The sequence below is a fragment of the Lactuca serriola genome, chromosome 9 (genome assembly GCF_051521515.1).
Source record: "Lactuca serriola cultivar US96UC23 chromosome 9, Lser_US96UC23_V15, whole genome shotgun sequence".
NCBI classification, from domain to species: Eukaryota; Viridiplantae; Streptophyta; class Magnoliopsida; order Asterales; family Asteraceae; genus Lactuca; species Lactuca serriola.
In genome coordinates, this window is record NC_136416.1 from 160,212,623 (window position 1) to 160,232,706 (window position 20,084).

At 38.0% G+C, this 20,084-nt stretch overlaps 1 protein-coding gene across 1 annotated transcript; it reads left to right on the forward strand.

The window, feature by feature from the left end:
• The first annotated feature begins 976 nt into the window (after positions 1–976).
• On the forward strand, positions 977–17,171 carry LOC145077077 (ABC transporter C family member 3-like). Its single transcript, XM_079022854.1, has 10 exons — positions 977–3,448; positions 13,584–13,670; positions 13,755–14,393; positions 14,497–14,661; positions 14,761–15,055; positions 15,132–15,346; positions 15,418–15,723; positions 16,334–16,397; positions 16,495–16,734; positions 16,838–17,171. The coding sequence occupies exons 1-10, from the start codon at positions 1,076–1,078 to the stop codon at positions 16,960–16,962; spliced, it is 4,509 nt and encodes a 1,502-aa protein (XP_078878980.1). The 5' UTR covers positions 977–1,075; the 3' UTR covers positions 16,963–17,171.
• Positions 17,172–20,084: the final 2,913 nt, after the last annotated feature.

Sequence of the window (20,084 nt, forward strand, 5' to 3'; positions counted from 1 at the left end):
TACCGCTCCTCATCCTCATGATCTATTTTGGGACACTATGATGATAAACAAATTGGAAATGTTTTGTAAAAGCAAATACTATTTGACTCTTTTGTTAGTATTAAAAGTTTAAATTTGACGTAAATTTTTGGGTGCTACAAGTATATATAAGTGGTAATTAAAGATGAAAAACTTTGACCGTTACCAGGTGAGTAATAAAAAGGCAAAATAAGCGATAAAATTTTGATAGAATCAGAATTGTGTAATAAAAAAATCAGAATTGGCAATAATAGTCTATAGTACTCCACATTGTATTACCTGATACGACTTCAGTTGCCATCTTCTCATAATTGATTCTTCGTCAACAGGTGCTGCTCCGCTGCTGAAGATGACGTTGAATGAAGAGAATACTTCTTTGAAGTGTGCACCGTATGTATGCAGTTAGTTAGTGCAATGAAATTCGTATACTTCCAGGCGTGATCAACAAAAGGGTTAGGATAGTTGGGTCAATTATGGTCATCCAAGTTAGGGCAAAAGGGTTTTAAGTATTGAAGGGCAAATTACTCAATTGACATTATGTTTTTAAATTAAAATGATTATAAAATATAAAAACTGTTTAAAAACATTTTAAAAATGGTTAAAAAAAATAAATTTGGGCAAATATGATATTTTAAATGTTAAGAAGGGTATATATGATATTTAGATTTAATGTCGGGTAAATATGATATTTTACAGCTTAATAAGGGTATACACGAAATTTTCCCTAATATGTATTATTATCATTTTTTTTATAAAAAGATATGTATTAATTAGTATTTTCTAACTAAAAGTAGAAATAATAATTGTTTTTTAATTAATGATGTTTAGTCATTAATTAATATTATATATTTTTTTTTCCAGATGATTAGTTTTGACTAGGGTATCTTTCTAATAAAAAAAGACTATATAAAATATTTATGTACCTAATGCATTGGACCCAGATCTGAGCATCATTAGCACCAATACGACTACAGTAGACTTCACCAAAACTCTCTTTCCCCACCAAGGTCGATCATTTTATAAACTTAAACAAGGAAGATCATGAAGCATCACTAATATGGGTATTGCTGCTAAGTTTTCTCCGCTTTCGAGTATTTTGACAGATGATGCTACCAACATTCCCCTGACCCCTAGGCTCTTGCATGGGTATTCTGGTTCACTATACCTTGGTTTCTTCATTCTGTTATTCATCACTTGGCTTGGCAGAAAATTCAGGAATAATAGCAATGGAGGTCCTAAACAAATTCTTAGGTCCAACAATAGGTCCTTCTTTTACAAGCAGACCCTGTTTTGTTGTGTGCTTCTTGTCCTTCTTAACCTATTTGTGCTTTTATTGAACCTTTTCTATTGGTATATATATGGTAGGACCAATGAAAACATTATTACCTCTCGTGATACTCTTCTGGGAACATTTATTTGGTCACTTGTTTCTTTGTACTTGCACACCCATGTTTCTAACTCCACCGAATCCTTATATCCCATTGTATTGAAGGTTTGGTGGCTTTCTTTTTCCTTAATCTCTTGTTTTTGCCTTGTCTTGAACTATCTTAACTACCAACAAAATCAATACTTGGCACCTCAGTTCTTGGTCTTTGAGGCTTTGTCTACTTTTGTCAGTCTATGTCTCTGTTATGTGGGGTTCTCTGGTAACATCGAAAATGGAACTCTAAACCATTTGTATCAAGAATCGGAATCCCTCCTGAATGACAACTCAAGGGAGTCCAAAACCATTAGCACGACTATAACCCCTTCAACTACAAGGTCCACAAGTATCTTTAGTCTTTTAACTTTCTCTTGGATTCATCCTCTGATTGCTACTGGATATAAGAAGCCATTAGACCTTGAAGACGTTCCAGAACTTGACAGTGACAATAGCGCAAGAGGAGCCTTTTCGGCTTTAAGAAGTAAACTAGAATCGGGTAAAAGAGAAAATAGTCAAATCACTACTTTTGTTCTCGCCAAGGCTGTGATCTTGACAATATGGAGAGACATATTAATAACCGCACTTCTTTCTCTTGTGTATACTTTGGCTTCATATGTTGGGCCTTTCCTCATAGATGCATATGTAGAATATGTAAATGGAAAGCGAGACATAAAGGGGGGTTTTCTTCTAGTTTCTGCATTCATTGTTGCTAAGATAGTGGAGTGTTTAGCACAACGACATCAAGATTTTAAGCTACAACAAGCAGGAATCAAGGCCAGATCTTCTTTAGTTGCAACAATCTACCTTAAAGGTTTGACCCTTTCGTCTCAGTCAAAGCAGGGGCAATCCAATGGCGAAATAATCAATTTAATGGCTGTTGATGCTGAAAGAATAGGTGAATTTAGCCACTACATGCACAACCCTTGGCTAGTGATTCTTCAAGTTGGTTTGGCACTAGTAATTTTGTATAAAAATCTCGGACTTTCTTCACTTGCTGCTTTTGTTGCTACCATAATTGTGGTTTCAACCAATATACCACTAGGGCGTTTCCAGAAGAAGTTTCAGGAGAAGCTAATGATGTATAAAGATAAAAGGATGAAAACAACTTTTGAAATTTTAAAAAACATGAGAATTCTCAAGCTCCATGGATGGGAGATGAAGTTCTTGTCTAGAATTCATGATATCAGGAGGGATGAGGAAAGATGGTTATACAAAAATAATTTTACTTTGGCTATGATTACTTTCGCATTCTGGGTTGCACCCACATTTGTAGCTATTTCCACTTTTGGGACATGTATTCTTGCTGGTATTCAACTTGATTCAGGGAAGGTATTATCTGCTCTTGCAACATTTAAAATTCTTCAAGAATCTGCATTTAATCTTCCGCATACAGTATCTATGATAGCACAGACTAAAGTCTCACTTGATCGAATTGCATCATTCCTTCATCTTCAAGACTTAGATTCTGATCTAGTAGAAAAGAATCCAAGAGGTAGTTCCGACACTGCAGTTGACATCATCAATGGGAATTTCTCATGGGACGTAACATCAGCTAATCCAACACTGATTGATATAAATTTCCGAGCTGTTCATGGAATGAGGGTTGCTGTGTGTGGGACTGTTGGCTCAGGAAAATCGAGCTTATTGTCTTGTATTCTAGGAGAAGTGCCTAAATTATCAGGAAATGTCAAACTTGGTGGCTCAAGGGCTTATGTTGGTCAAACTCCATGGATCCAGAGTGGAAAGATAGAAGAGAATATATTGTTTGGTAAGGAAATGGAGAGAGAAAGGTATGATAAGGTTCTTGAAGCATGCGCCTTGATGGAAGATCTTGCAGTTCTCTCGTTTGGTGATCAAACAGTTATAGGGGAGAGGGGAATCAATTTGAGTGGTGGCCAGAAACAGAGGATACAGATAGCACGTGCGCTTTATCATGATGCTGATATTTATCTATTTGATGATCCATTCAGTGCTCTTGATGCTCATACAGGAAGCCATATCTTTAAAGTGAGTTAACTCATTTCACTTTTCTTGATTTTCAATTCATAGCAAACTGAGTGCTTCGTTAGTAGTTTTTGATAGAATGTTATTTTCCCATAACGTGAATTCCGTTATACAAAACAATATATACGGATACAAAGTATTGGGCTGCAACAATACATGGGCTAAATATCTAAACAATTGGGCAACACAAAATATAATACATATACACTAATACACCTCCCCAGTTTGAGCAGGAGGATGAGGGAAAATGCTCAAACTGGACCTGAAATCCGTGAAAAGGGATGATGTCAGTCCCTTGGTGAAGATGTCGGCGTACTGAGGTTATGAAGTGACATGAAGGACGCAGATTTGACTTGTGGCAACCTTGTCTCGAACAAAGTGGATATTCATCTCTATATTTTTTGTACATTGATGTTGAACAAGATTTGAGGATAGGTATACAGTGCTGACGTTGTTACAGTAGACAATGGTTGCTTTGCCAAGGGGAGAGTGAAGTTCTCTAAGCAGGTTACGTAGCCAGCAAGTTTCAGCCACAACATTGGCGACACCTCTGTATTCAGCTTCTACACTCGAATGAGAAAGAATTGGTTGACGTTTTGAGGACCAAGAGATAAGATTGTCGCCAAGAAAATGCAATAGCCACTAGTGGAGCATCCAGTGGAAAGGCACCCTCCCTAGTCTGTATCAGAGTACACAATAAGGCTCGTGGTGGAGGAGGGGTGTAGTTGAAGCCCATAGTGTAGGGTACCACGAACTTAACGTAGAATATGCTTCAAGGCATGAAGATGTGGTTCCCTAGGGTCGTGCATAAATAGGAAAAATTATTGCACTTCATAAGATATGTAACAACGTGAATTTCAAAACAATTTTTCATTTTTCAAGCACAATAAAACTCATACAATATTCTTATAATCTCATGTTTATCAGATGTCATCACAATAAAACATATCCAAGAATCTCAAAAACATAATCTTCTGCCAGTATGTACAAATAAAGTCGACGTCTTCCCGCGATCCTCTGTAGTACCTTAAACACATATCACATAACATGGTAAGCATAAATGCTTAGTGAGTTCCCCAAAATACCACATACAACACACAAGCCACTTCAGGCTATAACTCGGTAAGACCCCCCGGTCAATGTGTCTCAGCGGGACCCTTCAGTCTCGTAGCTCGTTGGACCCTCTGGTCCGGTCTAAGTCGTTGGACCCTCCGGTCCGGTCTAATATCACATAGCATACATAAATCACATAACACATAATCTCAAGCAAACACATAACACGTAAGACCCTCCAGTTTGCACATAGATACCACCCTAGGTAATGTATAGTGAGAAGTGTCACCTCGGTTAGCAGGTAACCGACAAGCACTCGGAATCTTGAACTAGCCTCCGCCTAACACATAAGACAAGCATCTCAATCATTATCCGTCTTATTACTCTTTATACCTTAAGTCAACTTTTCCTCTTTTGACCTTCGGGATGGGTAAAAGACCATTTTACCCCTTCTTGGCCCCACCTGCCCCCTTACTGGCCCACTCATGAAGTCAACAGAAGTCAACCTGGGTCAACATTCCATGTTGACCTGACTCGCCGAGTCCCCTCGAACTCTCAATGATCTTCCTAGGGTTTGCTCAGCTCACTGAGTAGACTCCCAACTCGATGAGTCAACACTGGCCAAGGCTATTGGGTCACACTTGCTACAACTAGTCGAGTCATCCCAGGGGCTTGACGAGTTGGCTCCATTGGATTACTCATTCATCCACCTGAGGTCAGATCTGCAGCCCTGACTCACAGATCTAACCTCCTACTACCCCAAAGTCGCGTAAAGGTACGATCTTGATGTCCATGCATGGTGCATTTTGCATTATAAACCATAAAAACTTCATTAATGGTTCCTAGATTCAAAGCCCAATGGTTGCTCCACCATGGCTTCTCACTTTCGAACTCTCTAGACCCTCCAAGGTCTAGATCTATGCTACCAGCTCATAAGAGGGGTTTGATGCATTCAAAACCCCACCAAGAAGGTAATACAAGCCCTAATCCACAAAAGAAAGATCTACTCAAATAGGGAAGAAAGGGGGTCCGAATTGATACCTCCAACTGATGCTCCTTGGTTGTAAATCGCGGATCTACAACCTTCTCGGGCCCCTTTGGCTTGAAACCTTCCTCTTCCTTGCAAGGCTCCTACCAAGAAGCTCCACATGGCTCTCTCTCTCTTGCCCAAAGCACTCAGGACTCGTTTAGGGTTTTATCCTCTGAAGGGTAGCCGCAATAGGAGACCTTAAGCGCCTTTAAATATGTCCCAAACCCCGGAAGTTAGAGTTTCTCTGCCTAGCACCTACTCGGCGAGTCCTGCCCCTGACTCGTCGAGTCCACTCATTAAACCACGAGAGAAACACGACTCGACTCGGCGAGTTGGACCCTCAACTCGTCGAGTCTCTCATTCAATCTCAAGTTTAACATACACAATCATATCCCTGAAAATTCGGATGTTACAATTCTCCCCCACTTAAATTAGATTTCGCCCTCAAAATCGCTCCTCAACATACAGATCTTGCGTCATCGATAGGATCTCATACCACACAGCTATCACCCTCTCTGGACACCTGAATCCAAACAGGGGTTCCCAATCCCGGAAGAAACCAACCCTTCTGATTCTCTCCAAACATAATCCAACAATCGGCTACCGATCCCTCATACCGAACATAGTAACGATCCGAATCATGCCCCAAGAAACGGGAGGGTTCACGTCCCACCAGGGCATATCCACCGAACTGCTATCGGAACCCATCCGAATAATGAATTCTCAACACTTTGCCCTCAGACACAAGGGAATAATCGTGCTTTCTCAGAAATGTCCTCAGACATCTAAAATCATAAGCCTCAACTCCATTCCTCATACCCCTTTTTAACACTGAGTACTATGTGACCTCGACCTAACTGTTGGACCTCCAAGGTCATCCATTGCATTATCCCAACCATCTCAATGGTTTCCTTCTCACTTTCACTACATCGGCCCATTGTGACACACAAGTCACGAAGTTCGCCTTACCCCAAGCGAATGCTACACTCCCAACTGAAGATTAACTGAACCCCGACCTCTATCGTCTATTGCTCATAGTTCCATGCATCTTGCGGTACCTCCTGTACCCGAGTACTGACCTACACCGGTCTAAGACATCAGATGATAAACAATTTCCCCCATCATAAAATCCACCTTGGAATCTAGAATCTCATCTCGCTTACCCAACGCACCACCAGATCCAAACTCGAACTCGAGAGTTTGGTCCGACCCAGAGTTGGAACCACTCGTCCCAATGAAGCACTTAACTCGTGACCCATGATACGCAACCCGCGCATATACCACTTCTCCAATTCCCTTGGGTTGCGACAACCACAACTCCAATCAAAGTATAAAAATTCCCGACAAACATGGAGACCCCAGTCTTGCCCTGGTTCGACCACCAGGCCCCCAAAAACTCAATTATTAGTGCTACCCAAGTCTAAAACTCATCTGCGTCTTACTCTGACCAGAGAGTACTCATCACAACAACCTCTCGCTGGCTATTGCGTACTACGGCTCCACGCAGCATCACAACAACCTCTCACTGACTAGTGAGTACTACGACTCCCTGCAGCATCACAACAACCTCTCACTGACTAGTGAGTACTACGGCTCCCTGCAACATCACAACAATCTCTCACTGACTAGAGAGTACTACGGCTCCCCGCAACATCACAACAACCTCTCACTGACTAGTGAGTACTACGGCTCCCCACAACATCACAACAACCTCTCACTGACTAGTGAGTACTATGGCTCCCCGCAGCATCACAATAACCTCTCACTGACTAGTGAGTACTACGGCTCCTTGCGACATCACAACAACCTCTCACTGACTAGTGAGTACTACGGCTCCCCGCAGCATCACCACAACCTCCGACTGACTAGCTGGTGAATACTACGACTCCCCGTAGTATCACCACACCCCTTTGCTAACTCATGGAAGCTGCAGCTCCTTGCAGCCTTGCAGCACTTTGTCTTACCAACCACGGTCTCAATCTCAAGTTGACGCCACACATTGCATCCGTTCACCTAAGCTCCACGGCCCAACATAGCTAGGTGCTCACATACCCATCCAAAAGTAAGCATCACTACTCCTGACGACAACTGACATGACAAACTCCTTTTCTCATTGCAATCCTCTTTCTTAAATAATCTCGTTTAATCACCAATTATTCGAAGTGCTCCCACCGGAGCCATAGATACTTGCTACATCACTTACCAGCTCTCAACTTAGAACTCAGAATAATCTAGAAATAAGGACATCATACCCGGATACCTTGGTACACTAACACAAAATCTCCCGATGTTTTGCCCAATCCACTGATCTCATACTCAAGACCCCATGCTTGGATACCGCATTGCTCTTTCAGAATCTCTCAACCGATCTTTCTCTCGCACCACTTGAAACCGCCGAGTATTCCATCTCCTAATTTGAAACATCGAGTCATTGTCAATGGCTCAGAACATGTTGTCAACAACCCAAAACTCCCCCTCTACTGGTCACTACTCATACGGAACTACTCATATCAACCCTGAGATTGGTTAACGAATCAACCGCTGCCCTCCCTGGGATATAGATTACAATCTATACCTTCACTTTCAAACCTCAGCTATTGCATCCGCAATCCAGCGACCCGATCACACTCAAACTCGACATATGCTAACCCCGAAAAGCACAGGCCACAAGGAATCTTTCTATTCACTCATCCTTTCTCAGACACATACCACATGCGTCATCTCATTCTGCACCTACCCTCGATCACCAATAACCCTGGATTCATGAATCTGCACCGTAGGTCTCTATGTCCAGATCTTTAACCGTTCTTGAACAAATCTCTGATCTCCTTAATAAATACCCAATTCTCCCCCACTTAGGGTTTGAACCATTATCAATTGGCGCACCAACAGTCTATCCTACAAACTGTTTCCACTAGTAACATCGCACCTAACCTTGGAAGGTGATATACAACACTCGATAATCTCCCCGACAGAGATCAAGAAACTCTTAATACCCCGAATCTCAGATGAAATCCTCAGAACTTCCTATCATGACTGCCTCTAGTCATTCAGAATCTCACACCATTCCATCACCGGACCTCCCAATTGTCCAGTATCAACCCTGACTCTTAGTCTGGAAATAATGAACTATCATTCTCCTCATCCTCAACTCCTCAACCAACGCTCCATCACGACACTTATGATAAGAGCAGAACCCACATTACCACTCTCGATACTCATCAAAGATAATAAGATCCACTGCCCTGATATTCTCCTCTTGATCGATCGACGCTGCAGCTAACACATGCCCTGCTATACTCAAGTAGGGCATATCATGGTCCTTGACCATCTCAGTCCCCACGGACGACCTGTTCAAGCTATATCTTTATCTCGCGGCAGACCTACTGCCATATACTCTGATTAAAGATCACTATCAGTGCAATCCCACAGGGCCTACCCCCAAACTCAGAAACCAAAATCTTAACACCTCTTATGTCTCCCACAGGAAACGAAATTTTCACCACTCAGGTCATAGAGAGTGACATCTCCACTATCGGTCAGTCGCCCAGCCCAGACCGTATTCTTCCATAACACATCATCCCTACTCATCCATGAGTCTTGCGACTCCAACTGGCATCTCACCAACAATCCCTCGGAGCTAACTCGATTTCCTTCTCAAGGGATACTTCACTAAAACTCGTTCATCATGGCCTTCTGGCCCCATACTCTTTCATATTTTTTCTCAGTCTAGACAATCACCACGGAATAACCGGTAAACCCAGAAGCACTAATCGCCACGTGTCACGGTACTCAAACCATGTGGCCACCTCTCGATCTGCTATGAATCATGGTACCTGTACCATGTTATCTCCTCTTAATCTCATGGTACTCGAACCATGTTCTCTCTTCTCAATCTACCTCAAATCATGGTACTCGAACCATGACATCACCTTTCGATCTGCTACAAATCATGGTACTCGAACCATGACGCCACTTCTCGATCCGCTACATAACATGACACTCGAACCATGACACCACCTCTCGATCTGCTATTTATCACGGTACTCGAACCATGACACCACCTCTCGATCTGCTACTTATCACGGTACTCGAACCATGACACCACCTCTCGATCTACTACTTATCATGGTACTCGAACCATGACGCCACCTCTCGATCTGCTACTTAGATCCTCCGGAATACTACCTGCATCAGGTATGGGTCCTCTGATTTCATTAGTACGGGCCCATACTACCTGCCACATCTACCCATACTCTCTACACGAACCATCCCAGATTCCCTAAGTAGCTGCTCAACCTTCTCAATCGCCAATCCCAACACATGTGCCCGCTTCCCAGAGGAATGCTCTACTCTATCATCATACTCATCTGACTAAGGTCACCTCCTAGGTTCTTACACTTATCTGCCATCAGCTGCTGAGAAACCCCTTAGGATTCCAATCATCTACCTCCTGAATGTCGTCACATTCACTTGGTATCTGAATCCCATCATTGGGAATTACACAAAGCACGAAGCAAGCAGCATTCAGGCATTGAATGAACACGTAAAACTCACTCTAGGTGCTGGGCAGAGAAACCCTAACTTTCGGGGTTTGGGACATATTTAAAGGCACTTAAGGTCTCCTATTGCAGCTACCCTTTAGAGGAGAAAACCCTAAACGAGTCCTGAGTGCTTTGGGCAAGAGAGAGAGCCATGTGGAGCTTCTTGATGGGTGTCTTGCAAGGAAGAGGAAGGTTTCAAGCCAAAGGGGCAGAGAAGGTTGTAGATCCGCGATTTACAACCAAGGAGCATCAGTTGGAGGTATCAATTCGGACCCCCTTTCTTCCCTATTTGAGTAGATCTTTCTTTTGTGGATTAGGGCTTGTATTACCTTCTTGGTGGGGTTTTGAATGCATCAAACCCCTCTTATGAATTTGTAGCATCGATCTGGACCTGGAGGGTCCATAGAGTCCGAAAATGAGAAGCCATGGTGGAGCAACCATTGGGCATTGAAGCTAGGAACCATTAATGGAGTTTTTATGGTTTATAATGCAAAATACACCATGCATGGACATCAAGATCGGACCTTTACGTGACTTTGGGGCAGAGAAACCCTAACTTCCAGGGATTGGGACATATTTAAAGGTGCTTAAGGTCTTCTATTGCGGCTACCCTTCATAGGAGAAAACCCTAAACGAGTCCTGATGGAAGCTGGTTTGACTATTAGGCTAAAGGTCTCTTCACATTCGATCCCGAGTTGTTGACTTTTTCCATTCGCCACCAAGCGTGCTTTATAGCGTTCAAGAGAGCCAGCCACCTTATGTTTCATCCTGTATAACCACATAGAGTGAACAATATTGGCCCCTTGGGGCCTCGGAACAAGAGTTCACATTTTATTATCAATAAGAGCATTAAATTCTTCTTGTATGACAATAGACCAATTGGGGTCTTGAAGGGCTTGAAGATAAGATTTAGGCATAGGAGATTCGGTAGTGGTGTGAAGATTAAGGCTTTGGATGGGTTTGAAAATGCCAACACGAGAGCGAGTGACCATAGGGTGGGTGGAGGGAGCTGGTATGGTGTTTTGGGTTGTGGGAGAGCCGTGAGACAGAGGAATGGTGTTGGTTGTGTTATTCGAAGGCATTATGGAAGGAGTTTCGGTTGTGGTAGAACCGAGAGGAGTGGTGGTGTCCGGTGTTGGAGGGTTAGAAAGGAACATGTCATAAAATATGGGAGATATGTCGGAAGATGATGTGTCAAGGAAGGAGTAAGAGTGTAGATGATTTGGAGAGAAGGCTTTGAAAGGAAATACAACAATTTCTTTGAAAACTACGTGGAGAGAAATAAGAACTTTTTGAGTGGCGAGATCAAAACATCTAAATCCACGGTGATTTGATGGATAGCCACGGAAAATGCAAGGTGTGGATCTTGGAGCAAACTTGTGAAGAGTGGGAATATAAGGATAACATAAGCAGCCGAAGACACGAGAATGAGAGAATTGGGGGAGGTTTTTGGTATAATTTGGTGAATGGCATGTTATTGTTTATGGAGGATGAGGGTGTTATGTTGAGAAGGTGGGTGGCCATGTAAAGGGCTTCAACCCAAAATGTGGGTGAAAGTGGGCTTGGAATAGTAAGATACGGATTATGTTGTTTATAGTTTGAATCATATATTCCGACTTTCCATTTTATTGGGAAGTTTTAGGGTATGAAAAACGAAAGGAGATTCCATGTTGGTCAAAAAGGCTATGAAAATGTTTGTTATCAAATTCACCCCCATAGTCACATTGAAACTGTTTGATTTCAGTTTGAAATTTATTTTGAATGCAAGCACAAAAGTGTAAAAATTTGCCAAACACATCAGACTTTATCGTAAAGGGTAAACCCATAGAAAATGGGAGAAATGATCAAGAAAAATATTATAATAATTTATGCCACTAATACTTGGAATAGGAGATTTCCCACAAATCAGAATGTATAATGTCAAAGCAAGCAAAAACATTTTAGTTTGATTTAACAAAAGGTAATCTATTGTGTTTTCCAAGCTAACACATCGACCAATTGATATGAGAAAGAAGTTTTATTACATGAAATAAAATGACTAGAAACTAATTTATTGAAAACACTAGCGCCAAGATGACCAAGGCATTGGTGCCATAAAGAGGAACTGTTTGTGATGAGGGCAACAGAAGACTGGAGTGATGAAGGAGCTGGATATAAATCGTCAGTACTGTCACACCTAAGTAGGACCTGATGGATTGCCAAAGCCTTCACAGAAAAGCCAAATGGGGTCAAATTCATTAGATATTTTATTATCATATGTAAATCGACACACAAAGATTAAGTTTTTGATAATATTAGGTGTGACAAGGATGTTATGAAGATGTAAGGGTTTATGAGAAGTGTGTAATTTAGATTGACCATTGCCAACAAGAACAAAATTTATAGTGCAATTATTTGTAATAGACTTGAGACTACCTGTATCGGAGGCGAGGTGTGAAGTTGATACAGGCGAGGTGTGAAGTTGCTCCCGTATCAATATACCAATTTGCATCATGTCCATCATATTCACTAACATGGATTTGAAAGCTTGTGCCAAATCAGCCGGTTGGTCTTAAGTCATTGGGGGAAACCATTGCCATGGGGTTAAAGGGTAGGCATGACCGAGCAGCAGGCTGTCCAGAGGCAGCAGCAGCAGATGGGGTTGCTGGAGGCGGACCGAGAATGTCCAGTTTTTAAGGAGCTACCGAAGAAGTGGCAGAGAAGCGACGAGGCTGCTGAGGACCGGAGCTGTTGGGTCTATAACCGGGCCAGAAGGGATGATAACTCCATGTGAATGGTTGTCAAGGAAGTTGGTAGTGCTGCCTAGGCAGCAACATGCTGATGGCTTTCAGAAGACGCAGAAGGGGCTGTCGGCGCTGCTGCTGATCATTGTTGTGGCTGCCATGGCGCCTTGGCAGATTGGGGCGATTCCCACGTGATGAGGTGGAGTTGTTGCGGTTGTTGTTACCTATTAAAACATATGGAGATGATGAGTGGTATGAGTGTGATGCCTGAGGAGGGCGAGAATGGGTTTCAAACAATTCCGGCCATGCATCATAATTGAGTTCATTGAGATCAAGGATTATGTGAACATAAGTCTTGATATTGAGAGCACCATACGGTTTTTGATTTGTGGGATTTGAAGTTTCACCAACCATTGTAGAGGGGTGGAAGGCAAAATAGGAGAGATGATTGCGGAAGAGAGGGTGAGTTGGCCGGCGGCAGCTAGGGTTATGGCCAGTAGTAACAGGAGGATCGAAGACAAGATGGAGATGAAGGAAAGTAGGGTTTCTTGGAATTAGTCTGATACCATGATAGAATGTTATTTTCTCATAACGTGTATTCCATTATACAAAACAATATATACAGATACAAAGTATTGGGCAGCTGGAACAATACATGGGCTAAATATCTAAGCAATTGGGCTACACAAAATATAATACATATACACTAATACATGTACACTAATGGTTTTAATGTTGTTCAGTTTTACTTGTGTACTTGAATTTAACTAAAGTGAATCTATTGACAGAAATGTATGCTGGACTTCTTGGAATCAAAAACAGTAATTTATGTCACACATCAGGTGGAGTTTTTACCTGATGCAGATCTCATCCTGGTAATTGATAGAAGTAGTCTTTTTTCATTTGCTTTTCATATATTCATGCAGATTCCAATCTGAATATAATCGCCACATTACTAGGTCATGAAGGATGGGAGAATTACTCAAGCTGGAAAATATGATGATATTGTCAACACTGGAAGCAACTTTATAGAACTTGTTGGCGCACACAAAGAAGCTTTATTAGAAATGGGGAAGAAGTTAGCATCTGATTTAAAGGATGCGAATGAAAACAAAAGAACCCAGGGCACTATCAAGGATCATATTCAGGAGGAGAATGTAAACAGTCAAAAGGGTAAAGAAGTTTACCCGAATGGGAAGAAAAGGCAGCTTGTGGAGGAAGAAGAAAGAGAGAAAGGTAAAGTTGGCTTGTCTTCCTATTTCAAATACCTTACAATTGCATATGGAGGAGCACTTGCTTTGTTGGTATTCTTAGCACAAATTACATTTGAGGTCCTTCAAATCTCGGGTAGTTACTGGATGACTTGGGCTTCATCTGCATCACAAAGTATTGAAGCTCGTGTTGGAAGCTCTAAGCACATTATTGTTTATGTGAGTTTTGGAATTGGATGCGCTTTCTGTGTTCTAACTAGAGCAATGCTTGTTATGAAAGCTGGATATGAAACAGCCAACAAGCTGTTCTACAAAATGCATTTTTGTATTTTTCGTGCCCCGATGTCTTTCTTTGATTCGAACCCATCTGGACGAATTCTAAATAGAGTAAGTTAATACTTTTTTTATTTCATTTTGCTCAATTGATGATAGTTATGGGTTACAAATAAGAGCGAGTTTACATAGAGTTTTACTTGAACTCTTTTTGTAGGCATCTACAGATCAAAGTGCAGTGGATGTAAAATTACCAGATACAATGATCCTTTTTGTCGCTGTGGTGGTACAGCTTTTTGGCATTGTTATAGTTATGTCTCTTGCTGCTTGGCCAGTGTTCCTTTTTTTCATTCCCATAATTGGAATATGCATCTGTTTACAGGTAATTACTTTCTACTTCCGTATATCTGATATTTATGATTATGTAGTTACTTAATTTCCATCTTCTGTTTTACATGTATTAATTTAATTGTATTTGAAGCGATATTACATACCTTCAGCACGAGAACTTGCACGACTGGTTGGAGTAAGCAAAGCCCCAGTCATACAACATTTTTCTGAAACAATAACCGGATCAACAACAATCAGAAGCTTCGATCAGAATGGCAGATTTGAAAACACGTGTTTGAATCTTCTTGACAATTATTCCAGACCAAATTTACATGTAGTTGGTGCGCTGGATTGGTTAGGCTTACGTTTGGATATGCTGTCCTCTGTGATATTTTCCTTCACTCTAATTTTTCTAGTCTCCATTCCTGAAGGAACTATCAATCCAAGTAAGTAAATTTCATGAAATAATTTGGATTACAGTTTCAAGGAATAAACAACTCATCCCCCTCTCCCCAATCAAAGGTACTGCGGGATTAGCAGTGACGTATGGATTATATTTGAATAAAATACAAGGTTGGGCAATACAAAAACTTTGCAATGTGGAAATAAGATTTATATCAGTTGAAAGAATATTTCAATACTGTTCTATCCCTAGTGAGCCTCCTCTTGAAATAGAGTCAAATAGACCTGATAGTTTTTGGCCCTCACATGGAAAAGTTGATATCATCAATCTACAGGTGATTACTATTTTTCTTCTTAATGTTGAAAGAGAAGTTAGAGGGGCTAAAAGTGTAAAGTTTGTGAATAGGTTCGATACGCCCCACACATGCCACTTGTGTTGAGAGGTATTACATGCAGTTTCCATGGAGGTAGAAAGACTGGAATTGTAGGGAGAACTGGAAGTGGTAAATCTACTCTTATACAAACAGTGTTTCGTATTGTTGAACCTATTGGTGGGGAAATTGTGATAGATGGGATCAACATATCATCAATTGGACTTCATGACTTACGATCTAGATTAAGCATAATTCCTCAAGATCCAACCATGTTCAATGGAAGTGTAAGAAGCAATATGGACCCACTTGAAGAATATACAGATGACCAGATTTGGGAGGTACATGGGATGAAGTTGAAATTCATATGTAGTCTATAAAGAAAAAATAGGAGGATATTTGATTTCTATCTTTGCTAGAGAAATTAAATATCCATCTATTTTTTCTTTCTACCAATCCTACTACCACTTTTAGATACCATTTTTAGATGATAACAAGTGTAATAAAAAATTATTAATTTAATTATGACAAGTGTTACAATCTTAAGTTTGTATAAAGATGTTAGGAAAAAAAGTACAAGAATATTTGATTTTTCTGCTAGAGAAATTAAACATCCTTTGACTTTTTCTTTCTACCACTTTTAGATAATGACAAATGTAATAAAAATTTATTAATTTAATTAAATATGATATTCAGTGTGTAAGAAGACAGTACAAAGAAAAAATAGATGGATATTTGATTTCTGGCTGGAGAAATTAAATATCATCTACTTTTTTATTTCTACCAATCCTCCTATCACTTTTAGACGATGACAAGTGTAAAAAAAATTATTACTATAATTAAATATGATAAGTGTCACAATTAAGTGTGTAGCAAAATAGTAAGAACAAAAAGTAAAAGGATATTTGATTTCTCTTTATGCTATTACATACATTCAGTTCATCATTTCAGGCTCTTGATAAATGCCAGATTGGAGATGAGGTTAGAAAGAAGGAAGGCCAACTTGATTCAACAGGTTATTGTTCCCTGCACCATTTTAGCACCAATTCATATTCGATTTTTCAAAAAAAAAACAAACTTTTCACAAGCTATGTATTATAAAACTGCTACAGTTACTGAAAATGGAGAGAATTGGAGTATGGGTCAAAGGCAACTGGTGTGTCTTGGACGTGTGCTACTGAAGAAAAGCAAGATTCTGTTTCTTGATGAGGCGACTGCATCAGTTGATACAGCAACAGATAACATGATACAGAAGACGCTTAGGCAACACTTTTCAGACTCCACTGTCATAACAATTGCACATCGGATCACCTCTGTTGTCAACAGTGACATGGTTTTAGTTTTACATGATGGTTTGTGTGAACTTAACCTTAGACATTTCACTCATGAACTGCTATCATCTTTTGTGTCCATAAAAACTTTGGTTGTGATTACTGTGCTTACCTTGACATGCAGGTCTGATTGAAGAATATGATTCACCTACGAAGTTGCTAGAAGAGAAATTATCTGCTTTTTCCAAGCTCGTTGCTGAATACAGCATGAGGTCGAATTCTAGTCATACAATTAGTAATTGTAGTTAGCAACTTTATATATTTTCCGCTTTATAAACAAAGAGAAAAGTTGTTTTAAACCAAGTAACTATCCGAAATCTCCTCATTAGTCCTCAAAAATTTCCTCTACTGTCAGAGTCCCTCAACTTACGCTTTGGGTTACATTTATGTGAAAACATGCAAATCTTTTTGCTAAGGTGGATGTCATTTTTTCTGCTGTGGATTAAAATAAGTGATTATTTCAGTGACATGGGTTTTCTGGTTTTAAGTTTTGTTTATTTTTTAACTGTTAATATTGCTAATTGCCGGTTGAATAAACAGCATGTGGAAAACCCTAATACTCACTGAATCGCGATTGGTTTTCTGGTTATTTACCATTTATAATTTTTAGTATTCAATTGGTTTTATGATTTTATATATTGTTTCAGATTTCTGATTTTGAGTATCTAATTGGAAAACACAAAGAAGCTATCACATTGTTTTTTCATTTTTTTATATAGTTTCCTGGTTTTATATCATATCATATTATATCATAGTATGTTATAAACGAAACATTTTTTCTTTCACCATATTCATTTAAAATTCTCATATATTTTTCATTTTACCACATTCATTTGAAACTCCAATGACTTTTCAATTTCTTTCTAATAATGATTATAAGTTGGTTAATAAGATTAAATAAATATCAAATCTAAAGTGTAATCATATATAAACTAAATTTCTTTATTAAAAGAATATATTTACTTCTATTTAGAAAGTTATGTTTTTAAATTTTTTACATATTATACTTAATTTATTAGTTTTTAATATATTGTTGGATGGAAACTATTATTATTTTAAAGCTACAACTTTTTAACAATTTGTATAAAATATTTAAATTATAAATTTAAATATAACATTACTGGACCAACTTAAATATAAAATTTAGTTTAACTTAAACAACCCAAATAATATTTTGTAAATAGTTAAAAATGATAAATTGTAGTGTCTTTCTAATAATGATTATAATTTAGTTAATAAGGTTAAATAAATATCAAACCTAAAATGTAATCATAAATAAACTAAATTTCAATATTAAAATAATATATTTACTTCTACTTATAAGTTATGTTTTTAACTTTTAACGTATTATACTTAACTTATTAGACTTAATATGTTGTTGTATATAAACAGTTATCAATTTAAAGCTACAACTTTGGAACAATTTGGATAAAATACTTAAACTGTTAATTTAAATATAATATTACAGTATTAACTTAAATATAAATTTCAATTTTACTTAAAAAACCCAAATAATAATTTGTGAATAGTTAAAAGTGATAAATTTTAGTACTAAATGCAAAAACTAAATTATAATATCAATTTAAATTAAAATATTTCTTAAAGATATTTATATAATTGTTAAAAAATTTCAAATAAGTAGCTTAAAATAACTTACAATAACAATAGTTAAAAATAACTCTATATAAATGATTATATTGTTACATTTTAAATAAAAAAACAATGTCTGATGTTTTAAATAAATATAGTGATATAAATTAAAACGCTAAGAAAATAAATTTAAAAAAATAATTAACAACAAAAACTATAAATAACATTAAGCCATATATTATATTTAATTTTATTCATGACTAAATTACGGGTAAAAGTCATTCAAACGGTTGAGATTATACACTTATAATAGATGTATATATTATCATATAATTCAAAATAATAAATATATTATATCAATTTAGTATACAAATTATTATATCAAATTTAACAACAACGTTATTGTTATATTAAAAAAAACCATATATTTTTAAAGATTTCAACTATATAGGTGTTTTTGCACAACGCGCAGACATTCACCTAATAATTATATATTGTTTTCTGAATTCCTGATTTTTGTAAGTTTAATATAGTTTTTTCCGATTACTGATTATGATTTCTGATAAATTTTTTCTAGATTTATGATTTTATATTTTGTTTTATGATTTTTTTTGATGTTTGGTTTTCAAGTGTTTAGTGTTATTCTTTTTTGTGGTATCCCTTCTTCTAAATAATGATTTTTGCTTCCAACATGTCATTGTTTTAATCTATTGGTCTGAAGTCTACACAATTCAACAGGAAAAAGAATATATTAATAGGAAAAGACAATAGCAAATTACAAACATACCATAAGTTCTGAATTATGAATATTGTGTGGCATATAAGAAAATATACAGTTAGATGCATCTTTTATTTTTGTAGATTAGTGTTTTTATTTAGACATGTTTACAAAATGGAATTATCAAATGATAAAAAAGAATACGGACTACTTGAATAATAAAATAATTGATTGTTTAGATAATATTGTTTACTTATAATCATAATTGTTAAACTCATACGAGTCACGAGTTGACTCGTACGAGTTGAGCCATTTGATACCCAAAACGAGGCAACTCGTAACATGACTCGTAAAAAAATCTGATTCAAGTCGTGACTCGGACCGAGTCAAGTTGTTCGTAAATCGGACGAGTCATAAAACTTGTGAGCTATTTAGCAGTATTTATAGTTGTTTAGCGGTTGTAATGCATCGATTTGTTGTTGGCTCTAAGTTTTGAGATTCTGCTTTGGTCGAGAAAATGCTGGAAGAGATGTGAGGTAGTAGAAAAAGCAAGTGGAAACAAGCTCATCTCTTTCTTGGTGAAAAGATGAGGTTGAAGAGAGAAATCATGTGGTAGGAAATATTTGAGGTGGTAAGAAAAATCGCTAAGGTTTCAAATAAAATTAACTGAGTGTAATATATTACATATAGGGGCCACAATCATTTCCTAAAGTTGGGCTTTAAATTAACTGGGTCTTTATGTAGCCACCAAAAAAGTGGTAATAGTTCTTTTCTTTTGATTGTTTTCTTTTTTCGTATAAAAGTAAATTTTCAACTATTAGACTTGTGAGTCTGTTAATTTCATTTTAAAAAATGTAATAATCAAGAAAGATTTTATATATATATATATATATATATATATATATATATATATATATATATATATATATATATATATATATATAGTGTCATGACTCTTACGAGTCGAGTTACGATTCGAGTCACGAGTTAAAATTTTGGATTTCGAGACACGAGTCGAGTTATGAGTTCACAACTACGTTTATAATGATAATATGAATAAGAG

What these genes read in the sequence shown, in the direction of transcription:
- LOC145077077 (XM_079022854.1), top strand. Translation starts at nt 1,076, where the DNA reads ATGGGTATTGCTGCTAAGTTTTCTCCGCTTTCGAGTATTTTGACAGAT. An exon ending in TTGATATCATCAATCTACAG is followed by an intron (nt 15,347 to 15,417) that starts GTGATTACTATT and finishes GTTTGTGAATAG; the next exon opens with GTTCGATACGCCCCACACAT. An exon ending in GGTTTTAGTTTTACATGATG is followed by an intron (nt 16,735 to 16,837) that starts GTTTGTGTGAAC and finishes CTTGACATGCAG; the next exon opens with GTCTGATTGAAGAATATGAT.